Source organism: Anser cygnoides, chromosome 9 (genome assembly GCF_040182565.1).
Source record: "Anser cygnoides isolate HZ-2024a breed goose chromosome 9, Taihu_goose_T2T_genome, whole genome shotgun sequence".
NCBI lineage: Eukaryota > Metazoa > Chordata > Aves > Anseriformes > Anatidae > Anser > Anser cygnoides.
The window spans coordinates 22,427,501-22,439,829 of NC_089881.1; the positions used below are offsets into that span (position 1 = coordinate 22,427,501).

General features: G+C 44.1%; 1 protein-coding gene across 6 annotated transcripts in view; it reads left to right on the top strand.

The window, feature by feature from the left end:
- Window positions 1–12,329, top strand: part of MECOM (MDS1 and EVI1 complex locus) — a 318,248-nt gene that overhangs the window by 92,806 nt on the left and 213,113 nt on the right. Inside the window, exon 1 of one of the 6 annotated variants that reach the window (XM_013174670.3) lies at window positions 298–394. The exons of the other annotated variants lie outside the window; for them this stretch is intronic. Coding sequence (XP_013030124.1) covers window positions 313–394 — 82 coding nt within the window. The 5' untranslated portion in view covers window positions 298–312. Of the gene's footprint in view, window positions 1–297; window positions 395–12,329 lie in introns of those variants that run through there. 6 annotated transcript variants of the gene reach the window in all.

The window sequence follows — 12,329 nt, forward strand, 5'->3', positions numbered from 1 at the left end:
AGAACACAGGTTGGTTAAATTTCAGAAATGGGCTTGTGGTAAGGCAATAAAGCAAGCATGGTTTGGGCTGTCTGTGCGTATTTCTTTAGGCCTTTCACTCGGCTCTGTTAATTTTTCTTTCTTTTTTTGAAGTAATGGCATTGTTAATATACTATATATGTGTATATATATCGGTTTAAATACTCAGGCATTGAATTTTGGTGCAGCCAGGGCTGTGGGTTCGAGGATTTGGCCTACTCGTTGCTGTTGGGGCCTGCAGGTGCTCCCCTCACACAGCTGGCATATTGGAGTCAGCTGGGTCAGGGCGGTGTAATGCCGGCTGCGGGTGCTGGGGAGCTGGTGCTCAGTGTCTGTGGTGCTGGGTGGATGTTAGAGCCTCCCTCTCTTGGACTTGGTAAGTTGTTCTGCTGGTTTTATTCCGTCTACATGCTTATCTTCTTGTGCGAAACTTTTAAGCTTCCTCTAAGCCTGGTTTGTGTAACTCGACGACTCCAATGCGGTAAGTCTTTCAGGTTCTCCCTCTGTGCTTTATGATTCTGAAGAAAAGAAAACCTTTTCCCTTTTATAAAATAATGTTAAAATGACAAGTGGTTTCTTATGGCCTGAGTTGTGTGTTGTTTACTGACCACATGGTGCTGCTCTGGAAATAATGTCCTTAGAAAAATACCTGTGTAGAAATTTTGACCTCATGGAAAGTAGTGGCGAAAATGGCGTCACTTTCCACAGGACTGGTACCTGCTGTTCAGGGCTCAGTTGCATTTGAATGTAAATTTTAAAGTGAACTCAAATACAAGCCTGTGCTTAGAGCAGCTCTAACTCCAGAGGAAGGTTTGTATTTGAATTTTTATGTCTTAAGCTTGTGGCTGATGAACTTTGAAGAGGGGCCTCTACGTGGGCAGGACTCTGCAGGGGGGAAAGAGCTCGTAGAAAGCCCTATGGGCAATACTCTGCTGTCCCTGCAGAGTATTTTTACCTTTGGTAAAAATCAATGATCCTTACTGTTATTGAAGTGACACACTTAATATGCTAAGTGGGATGGTTGGGAATTGTGCCTATCTAACTGTGAACAGCTTTTTCTTGAGGTGACCTTTAATATTTTATTGCAGCGAAGCACCCACAGAACAATTCATAAGGTCAAAAAATTGTGTGCTTAGTCATGAACTTCCTTCACTTGTTTGGTGTGCTTGGACTTTTCCTATCCTCCATAAGCGTCGCTTACTCCTATCAAATGAAAAAGACTCTGATGTTAGTCTAAAGGTCCATTGCTTAATGCGCACTTGCTGGTTATTTCCACTCCGTTCTCTTCAGTAGTATCTGATTATCTGTCTAAATGGTGCAAAACCTGATTAGGAAGACAAAACGGTAATGGGGTGAAGGACAGGAACCACTCAATTTGTATGGAATTTAACCCCTTGTGCCACAATATTGTTGAATTTCCTCAGAGGTTACTGTACTGGGAACATTAAATTGCTCTGTCTGACCTCTGAAATGTCAATAACATTTCTAAATTCAAAATTACCTAGGGGAATACTTAAAATACTTGCTGCTTTACTGGAGAAAGGGTGGCTTCTCCCAAAAACTGTACCTGCAAAGATGTTATTTTTATGTGCGTACTCTTCAGAGTGGAGAACAGGGAGGCCAAATGGAAATACAGCTGCTCAGATTCAGATCTTGTCTTCCATGAAGCTGAAACTCACCCAGAGCGAAGCTTTCCTTTAATGTCCCTCTCAAATGCTATGCTGAGTATTTATATCTACTGTAGGACTTTGTGTGGGATTTTCAGCTAAATACAGAAGTGTTGCTGTATGGGATACTGGAAGTAGTCACTCATAGGTAGTAAGCCAGAGTGGCTTTATTTTCAAAGTGGTGTTTTAACACGTTGGCTGTGGAGCACAATGGTTTTAGGTTGGAAAAGGGTTTTAGGTTTGGTGTGGTGCCAGGGCAGCCTCATCAAGCTACAGGAGGGGTGTACTCTTAAGTGTTGTCTGTAACAACAGAAACAGGTTGCCGACTTTGCTTAGTAAGATTTCAGCATAATCTGTTTTCTCAATGCTCTGTAGCTTTAAATAAAGCACTGACTTCAAGGGTAGGGCTGTGATAACAGCGAGGCACTGCATTTACTTATTTACTTTGGCTGATGGAAGCTCCTGTCTGATCTGATAGCAGAGAGCTCAGGTGCTGTGTCCCAGCTGCAGTTCGGGTAGACACCTTTGTGCCAGCTAGATACCTGCGTGGGTTCAAGTGGCTGTTATGTCAGAGCTTTATTTCTAATGGTGACTGTACTGTAAAACAGCCAAAACTTTTAATGTTAGAGGCAAATTACTTTGTAGCAGCACCATAAACGGTCACTATAAATGGCTAGGAAAGTTCAGGTGTTGCTCCGTGCGCCTGGTGCAGAGCCCGGAGGGAGCTGAGCTCCAGGCACTGCATGGAGGACACTTCTACATCCCACCAGGGACAGAGGAGCAGGGTCCTCACTTGCTGGCGAGGCTGTTCCCTGGTGGCTGGTGTGGTCACTTGGTGCGTCCCTATTATCAGGGCTCCTGCTAGGGCCCTGCTCCAGGCAGGGACCCAAATGTGCGTGGTGCTGATGTGGGAAGGTGTCAGAGATGGTTCCTGTATTTTCTCGCATCGACTATTGGGTGTCTCTGCAAACTCACCAATAAATCCTTCAGCTCTGGGGCGTGTAACAGGAATCACTCCCTGTGCTGTGTGCTTTCAAACTGGAGCACTAATGCAGCCTCTGCTACCATGCTGTAATATGAAAAGGGGGTGGGAGGGTCAGTTGAAGTTATGAACACAGTCCTGAGCCTACGTATAAAATCTTTCGTGGGGGCTGGTGTGCAGGGTTCCTTGGTTCAGAAAGGAAACTGATTTCTCTCGTGCTGGCGGCTCGCGTTCACGTGGGCAGCGTGCGGGGGCCATTTGCATGAAGAGCTGGAGGGCTTTAGGGAACGGGACAACCATGTAATCCACTTAAGGTTTTTAGTGCATACTCCACTTATTTAACCAAAAAGTCTGTTTAAAAAAAAAAAAATCTTCCCTAATAGAATATTGCTTCTTAATGAATAGGCCCCCTTGTTATGGGACAGCTTAGTGTTGTTAACATTTTTCTCTCTTGTTTGGCTTTATTAGGTGCTATCTCCCATGGCTATCTGTAAAGCCAATTAGTGGAGAAAATAACAGCCATATTAATCTCCCTAAGCAGTGTGAGGAAAAAGTCATAATATCATAGGGAAATTGTTCTAAGTGTGAAAAATTACCCACTTCGTCTATTTCATTTTTCTCAAACTCCAAAATTAATGACTTTCTGAAAAAAAAGATATATTTATCTCTGTGTAAAGGGAGAGATTTGATGAATGCTAAAGAGAAACCAATAGAGCTTTAATAAAAATGTGTATGTCCATAATCCTATGAAATTCTATGAATCCTATTCCAGCATGTTAAACTGCTGATTTGTATCTCTGTGTCAAATATAATTACTGGCAAACAGGAGCTGTGCTATAATATCTATTAATCAAGATTATAATTAGGAATTTAAGAAGCTGTTTGCTTGAGTTGGAGCTGCGTTGAGGCAGTGCCAGAGCTCTGGAGGCTTCAGTGTGTGGCTCCATCTCCAGCCCGGGCGCAAGTGCTGCTGGTGTGGGCACGCACAGCCTGTGTTGTATTTAGGGATGGGGGCAGTGGGCACCACGAACAGGTGCAGCTTTTTGTTCCAAGTCAGCAAAAAGTCTTGATTTTTGGGGAGTGTTTTCATGCCACTTTAAGTCCCATTTGGTGATGTTGAGTCCTTGTTTAAAATAATCCACTGAGGGACATCTTACGTCAGTCTGTTTTCCAGCACGGGAGGTAAGAGAATACACAGCAATTGCTGTAAATAATATTTTTGAGCTCTTCGGATCCTTTTGACCTCGGCAAGTGCCATAGGAACAAAATGGGGTTTGGAAAAGAGATGGCATTAATGGGCTTTTGGTTGTGGCAAAAGAGAATGAACTGGTAGAGGTGAGCGCGGTGTTATTTTCAGAAAGCTCTGTCAATTGGTAAAATAGTTGGCAATTCATTATTTCAACACACTTGTGTATTTTGGCCCTCAAAGCAGTGAGCTTAAATGGTTAATTTTATTTTTCTATTCTTTATTTCTTATTTCTGTAGAAGGCTGCCTGATGCTCGTGAGTTTGGCAAATTGGGATCACCTCCTTTGTCTGTTTGCTCTCTCACTTGTTTCTATCCTTTTTTTCCTTTTCTCCTTTTCTTTCCTTCTGCTTCTTATTGTTAGTTCTCCAGGTGTATTTTCCTCAACTTCTACCAGGTCCGGTCGTAACAAGCTGAACATGGCGTGAATGTTCCCAGCCTCATTTTAACTAAATTAACTACACTTACAACCTTGGTGTCAGAGCTCTGAACAATGAAAGCTTGCCACCGAACACATGAAACAAAAATGAAATTAGCCAGTGGTAGGAAACTACAAACAGCTGAGGCATTCAATTGTTAGCCATTTGAAGGATTAACTTCTAAATCATGTAGAGCTCCCTTGGTAGTTTAGCTAGTTGGGCACTCAAGGGTATATAAAAACACGCTTTAAAGTAGAAATGTATTTCTTCACCTATAAAAAAGAGATTTACTGGCAGGTTGTGATATTATTAATACTGGATTTTTCTGCCATCGTACGTAGTACTTAATCACGCTTTCTTTTACTTTCTGCAAACCCTTCTGTTGGGTTCCCAGTGAAGGACAGTGCGGATGGACTTGGTGCTGAGAGACAGATGACACTATTACCAAGAAATATGTTACCAACTTAAGTTGGTAACAACTGCCTACTGTATGCAGTTCTGGTATGTGAATAACTTCCTCCCATGGATATTGTCCACTAGATGTAGTTAGGACCAGAGGAGTATTTGATACCAAACTATGGTTGTTATTTTGCTACTAATTATGGGAAAACTTCTGTATATTTGTACTCTACTGAAAGCAAAGATATGCCAGCAAACGAGGCTTTTAGTAAGACTTGGTAGAAGATTTTCTTTGTTAAAGCATTGCAGAGTTGCTGAGGGCTTAATCAGGACTACAAAAAAGGGAACTCTGCTAATTGTGGTCATACGCTTATTTGAATTCAGTCTTTTCTGTGTCATGTGAGAACACTGTCATGGGCCTATGGAGCTTCACAGGGAAAAAATCCACAACTTTCCTTAATGTTTCTTTCAAACAAGACCCTGAAGTCCTCAGACAAGTGTTTATTCAATCAAAATCCTTCAGATTGCACAATTAAGATTGATGAATTTTATCGGAGTCTTTTTCTCTTTAAATGAGTAGCACTAAACAGAGGTGACTTCCTTTCCTAGCACAGACTCGATAATGAATATATATATATAAATATATATTTGTCTAGAGTCTTTTGCAGTGGAAGTCCAAAGCAAGGAGCTCATGTGGAGGGGGGAAAAAAAGAAAGAAGGAAAAAAAAGCAGCAAAACCAACAAAAAGCTAAAATAAAAGGGGGAAAATGTAGAATCACAAAGAAAACCTAAACAAATAAAGTGCAAACAGAGAGTGACAAGCGCACTCAGCCCCTGGATTGGTTATGGATGAGACGACAAGTATATGATGAAATTAATGACCCTCTGTCAACTTTTTAGATCTCACTTTTAAAGAGAATGGACCAAAAATCAATAGCCCCCAAACCACTAGTACTCCAGTGAACCAGTTTATCATTTATCTTACTGCTGGCACTCATATAGAAAGTGCAGCCAAGCACAGCGTAGGACTTTCATTGGTAGTCATCATTACATGCAGTGTTTGAGCACTCCCGTTAAAGGTCAGAGGTGTGCAGTACAGCTCCTCTGAGAAGTACCTATTTGAAATTACCAATATCTGTGTATGGCTTATCCATGCCGTACACTACTTTTTTATTATTTTTTTATTTTTTATTTTCTGTGTGCATTTCCCCTTTCTGAGCTTTACCTGTTGGCAGAAGCAGTGGAGCTGCAGCCTGGCGGCGGTGGCTGCGCACCTGCAGCTCAGGCAGAGGTGACGTCTCCATTTTCCTCTCTGATTCTTGGCTGCTGAGTCTTGGCTGTTTCTATCTGAGCTGAAATAGCTGATATGAACTAACACCTGTAATGAAAATTGTTCTCCTTTCTCCATCCCCCCAAACTTCTAGGATGGTGTTTAACATCTGTTTTTAGGTGCTTAGGAAGTCCAGAACAGACAAGGCTGCATTTAAAGTTTATGTATTGCATATGACTCTAGGTAGCTAATCCTAAATCTGAAGATGCAGGCAGGCCCCTTCCCACTCCCTGCGTGATGGGTGTAAGGATTTGTTGCACGTGCCAGGAAGCAGGCAGGTATTGAAGGACTTGAAAGAAAGGTGGTGAATAAATACAAGGTTTTGCCTCAGCAAAATTTTTGTTACAGGAAAGTGATACGTTACCAATTTCCTTCTACCATGTGTGTCCTTCTGTCCAAAGTAGCTGCTGCAGGCTGAGGAGTTGTTGCAGTGGGGAATAACATTAAATGACAACAGCACAATGTCTCTAGACAACAAAAAATGTATATAAGGGGAAAAAATACCTCTAGATACAATGTAATACAGATGAGAAATATGAGGCCAAGCGCATCCATAAGGTGGCACTTAGAAAGGATGCACTGTGTTTTCAGCCACGGGATGTACTGGTGGCCTGGGGCCCCCACCTCTGTGCAGCCATCCCCACAGCAGCTGGGATGCTTGGCCAGGGCTGCAGGTGATTTACTTAGGTACAGAGGGAGTCCTGCTTTATTCCTGGCCTCCCAGCTGCTGTCACCGACCTGCCTTTCTGAGAGACTCACGCAGTTATGTGCAAATCACAGCAATTCCCTGTAAGTCTCCCTGTCTGCCTCTTCCTGAAAAAGCAGTCAGGTGATGAGAGGCACAAATTCTGCATCTCCAATAGAAAGAAATTGCATGCACGTTTTTGGCACGCAGCTCTGCCTATGCCTTGCTAAAACCACCATCTGTTGCTCACCTGTGTGTGGCACGATGCAAGGACAAGCATCGAGGGTGGTTTTGAGGTGCAGGGACCAAAGCGGGAAGCAGAGCATCGGTGCGACGGGCAACCAGAGGCTCGAAGGTGGCAGATCAGAAGTAAATACTGTCATTTATGTTGTGCCTAAAATGAATGGTGCTGGTGGATGAATGTTGGATGTGGGTTTGAACAGACAATTCTCTGGGATTCAGTGCAACTTCCACTGATGTCAATGGGAAAAACTCCCATGGCCGTGAAGGTGGGGGCTGGACCTGCTGTGGGTCTGCCTTGGAGCTGTGCAGTCAGCAGATAAAATCAAAGGTGCCATCGGTTGGCCATAAGCAAACAAGCAATCTCTTCCATATTCAGTCAACATTTTTTTTTCCCAGCGTATTAAGCCCGTATTTTATCCCGAAGAGTGAATAGAGACAATGACTCGAGTCACACCTATCATATCCTGTTTGCTTGTACAGTGAGTGCCCGGTACCAGAACGGCGAGCTCGCATTATGTGTGCCTCTCAAACAGAAAAGGCAAGTCGCGTCAAGTAGAACAATTCTTGTGCTAATTGCAACCATTTCAATTTTACCACTCCAGGCTGGTTTCCCTGAATGAGCATGTTAATCTGTTAAGGCTTGTAATATGTTCAGACATTTAATACTTTTAATAAATATTTTCTCTTTTTTCCTCCTTTTTCTTTTTTGTTTGGCAACTAGACCAGAGGTTTCTTGGTGGAAGAAACTAGGAAAGTCTTGTTTGCTTTGACATCAAATCAGTCTGTATTCGGTGTGGCAATAGTTTAGCTCCAGGGGATGCTTGATAAAACAGGGGCAGGGAAGGATGATCTCCAACACAAGCCCATTTCTGGCTTCCAGCAGAAGTGTCTGAACCAGTTTGCTGCTACATCCCTCCTTGCAGAAGGACAGGCACCATTGCACTTCTATCCAGTGCCAGAAGAACCTAAATTTCAAAGCTTTTCTGGTTCAGGCTTTCAGTTGTAGTCACTTACTGAAAAAAGTATGTTTTTTTTTTAATGTATTTTTTTTACCTACCCCGTCTCCCTGGGTAGTCCTGCCATCGAACTGTTGCGTTCACCAATTTGCGTTTTTACGATCCACGTTTCTAACTTTAAAGCAAACGTCAAAATCTGGGTCAGGACAGGGAAAACTCTCGCAAGTCGACTCAACAAGCAGAACTTGCAGCTGCTCTTTGGAGCACGCTTCAGAGCGTGCGTTTTCCCAACGTGGCCGAATCCTTCCCTGCTGCCACTGCCCGCTGCTGGCGTGTCCCTGTTGTCACCCCCCTCCGTGGAGAGGGAGCACCCCCAGGCTGCAGCCTGCACCGGGACTGCACAGGATTCATAACTAATCTGTGTCTGAAGCGTACGTTTTTCAGCAAAAGGTTTCCCATGTCTTGAATCGGAAGGGTTGCAGCTATTTTTGTGCATGCTAACTAGAGACCTTTCTCTTTAAAAGCGAGAGCTGGGCATGTCGTGTGTGTTATAACTTAAAAGCTTCAGCGGAGCTGCATTTTTGAGAGTTGTATTCATTCTGGAACTGTACCACAATTCATCATATTAAACTTCATTTGTTGGAAGCCTTGCACTGGAATATGGGCTTGGTCTCTAAGGAAGTGCTTCATTTCTGTATTCCTTACCAATAACAGCGCACGCCACTGTCTTTTTATTACTTTGTGGCTAGCACCATTCACGCGGTGCGTTTCTGCATCAGGGCTGGAGAGCCCCCCGTCCTGCTGAAAAATTTAGACTGCTACAGCAGTAATCAGAAATACCAATAAAGTGTCCCTGGTTCTAGGTGGTGATGTGGGATGGAGGGAGAGAAAGATATAAAAATGAATCATGATGTGAGACAGTATTGCTCTGGCAACTGCTTCAAAACCTGAGTGTAGTGAGACTATATAAAGGCTTCAGAATATTCCTACGGTCCTAAAGAGACCTGCAAAGACATTGCAAACTCATCAGGCAGCCGGGGCTGTGAGGAGGGGGAGAAAATACAGTTTTGAGCCATTCATCCCCAAACAACAGATGTGCCTTAACCTAGAAATAGGTAATATGGCTTCCAACCGAGGTGAACTGCTTTGGATAAACCTGGTTAAAAAACAGCCACACGTTTAATGCAGGAAGCTGTCTGAGGTGTAAAGAATGGCTAAGTAAGTGAGTGGGACACCATTAATCTTGGTTTGTTTCAGCACTACATCTTTAGCTGTTGAAGAGGGGAAAAAAAAAAAAAAACTTGCTCCTAGCTCATAACCCGAGTGTTAAAACTGATGTCCTCCCCATTAGGGCCTGTAAACTCATTAGCACATGGCAATTTATCCTCTTTTATTTCTTCTCAATTATCCTATCATCCATTGTATCTGGATCTGATTACCCTTTCCCAGAGTCAAACATTATCTTGTAAATCATTTGCTTTAAGTCTAAGCCTGCCATTGCATTGCCCGGGATTTGCTTAGGCAGGTAATAAATCAATTAGCATTAAACTTGTGGCGTCATCAATTTTCTTTCCTTGCGACTGAAAAAAGGAGTACCTGAACTTTGTGGAGCCGTATCAGATTTCCTTACTGTCCGCGTTGAGATTTCCTTTTTCTACCCTAGCTTTACCCCACATCCCATATCAATATCAATATATTTTGGACCAGAATGGAGAGGAAAGCGGTCGGGGAAACGCGCGTGGACCCACATCTAAGGTCTATGGGAAGAGTACTGTTGACTTGGGCTGCTCTGGATCAAGCCAGGGGACTCTTTGATAAATGTCAAGACCCAAATGGTGATGACTGTCCAGAATGACTAGCTGTGACCTCAGGAAGGTGGAAACGATGTGCTGGTGCTGCCCTCAGATGCAGTGAGGGATGCACTGGTGCTGTGCCAGCCCCGTGCTGCCCAGGGCTGCCTGTTCTGCTCATCTCCAGCCTTTCTCTTGGGCACCAGCAGCCCTGCAGTGGCGGAGGGATGGTGCTGTGCTCCTGCCCCGCCTCCTTCCTCCTGCCCTGTGCAATCGCCGTGGTTCAGGTGTCTCCGCAAGGAGCGGTGCTTTGGCACGGATGCAGCCCAGAAGTGCCGTGGAGCGCAGGAGCACAACTGGCTTTAATCTACTCCTCCACGCTCCTCCTCCAAACTTACTCCCACTACTTCTTGGCGGATCCCCAGGATCTGATCTGACAGTTACAACAACATTTATTAGCTGTAGTCTGGGCAAGTGGTGCAAAGGGAAACGCTTCTCGCACCCACTGTGTGTAACCTACCAGGGCAATGCTGAACCAGCATTCCCACCTTCGGATCTCGGTGTATGCAGCCTCCTCAGCTTTGTGCGCTCTCTTCCATGCTAAGCCTTCAAAACAGGAGGGGAAGATGTGCAATTTTAGCAAAGCTGCCTTGCCGTGCTCTGATCCCAAATTAACTGAAAGGGAAATCCGTGCCTAGATCTTTTCAGTGGAATACCCAAGGTTCAGCTTGCCCTGTTGCTTCATTTAGAGAGCTCACTGTGCTGAGGGATGTGCCCCTGGCAGAAGGCAGTGGCCCTCTGCACGTGGGAAACCCACATGGAAGGGGCTTCTACAGGGGGACTGAAGTCTGTCAGCATAAACTCAGCACCACATTATCTGCAAACCTCTCGTGCTTACGTGCACGTTACCCACAATCGCTGTTCTCACAGGAGAGCACTTCTGCCTCTACTCCGTTGTGAAACTCAGTAAGATTTTGGTAAGCAAACAGAGGACGAGGACCTTGAGGCTACCTTTTGCATTGCATATGCTCGCAGCATGGTTTGTTTTTTTTTGAATATTTTTGTAGAGCCCTGAAGTTTTGTATCATGGCTATTTCTCTTTCTATGTCTACACTTGGAAAATTATGCTGCCAAAATCATGAATTCCACTGTCCAGGACTTGGACGTGGTAAAGGGTAGCTCATAAAAAGGCTTGCAGAATTGAATTAAAATACTTAAAATGTAGACTTGTAGATTAGTTCAGACAGGAACTTATATATCAGGGCTTTGCCTGAGTACTAACCCTTGTGGAATGAATTATTTCATAAGCGCAGCTTCCCCCCAAGACGGCTGCATCTTCCTCTGAAGGAGCTGGTGTTGGCCTCTGCCAGAGATCGTGTGGGGTCATCCCATGCTCAGACCTGCGGTTGCACATCTCATCTCCTTGCGTGGCCTGCTGCACCTGGCTGCAGGCGTGGGTGCACCCAGGGCTTGTGCAGCTTCTCAGTGGCCGTCCTTGGGTCAACCTTTCCACAGAAGTTAAGTTCTGATTTTTGCTTTGTGCTGGGGTATAACGGGTTATTGCTGGGCCCTGTGTTCTGGTTGTCCCACAGTCATTTCCATGTGCTTTTTTTTTTTTAAAGTGTGCAGTAGGAAATAAGAAATGCATACCTATAGTTGATGTAAGCTGTTCATTATGAAGGGAGACCATGAGAAGTGCCTGGTTGTCAGCAGCACTGGGGTTAGCATTTGTTTCTGTGGATGTTAGGGGGCTTCCTACGAGTTCAAGCTGTTGACTTCGTTCACCCCTGCAGCTAACCCCCAGGCTTGCAGAGGAAAGGCCTGAGGAGCTTGTGCCTTGTACATCTGGGAACAAACTGGCAGTGTTTGGCTAGGATGGGTGATACTGTATTTTACAATTTCTTCCAGCTGGAGAATCCGAGGCAGTCAGCAATGATATGACCAGGTCGCACAGCAACTCTTTGGGAGATGGAGAACAAAGACGACCCATTTCTCAGCCTTGTACATCTCCAAGCCCATCAGTTGGTATCTGACTCTGATGTATCCCCCCAGTATAAAGCATGTAAGCAGAAAAACAGACAGCAGTTCTCTTCCCAAAAGTTAGGATTTGAAATGAGAACCCTCTGAAAGTTTTCAGTGAAATCCCCAGGGATGTCAGATACAAGGAATTTCCTGGGACTCTTAAAGGTCATTTCTTGAACAGTTTCTTCTAAGCATATATGACAAATTATTCCCTTGGCACAATAAACAGTAAGCAAGCCCTTTAATTATAATATAGCACTCAATATCTTGAGACATTTCGGCATTTCATATGTATCCTACACATTTCATTACAAGGAAAGGTTGAACAGAATTAAAAGGGTGACGTTACCCGAAGATTGATAGCTTACCTGTCCAAAAGGGAAAGTCACAGTGCAAGTGAGCACAAAGGAAAGAAGGATCCAAAACAAGTTTTGATTGCAGAGGAGACTGGGATAAGAGAGTTTTTATTATCCCCAGCTTTTAGCCTTATTTACCATCAGGCTATCTTGCCACAAGCATGCTTTTTAGTTCTGACAGCTCTGAATTATGACCATTGTGGGATCCTATCTCATT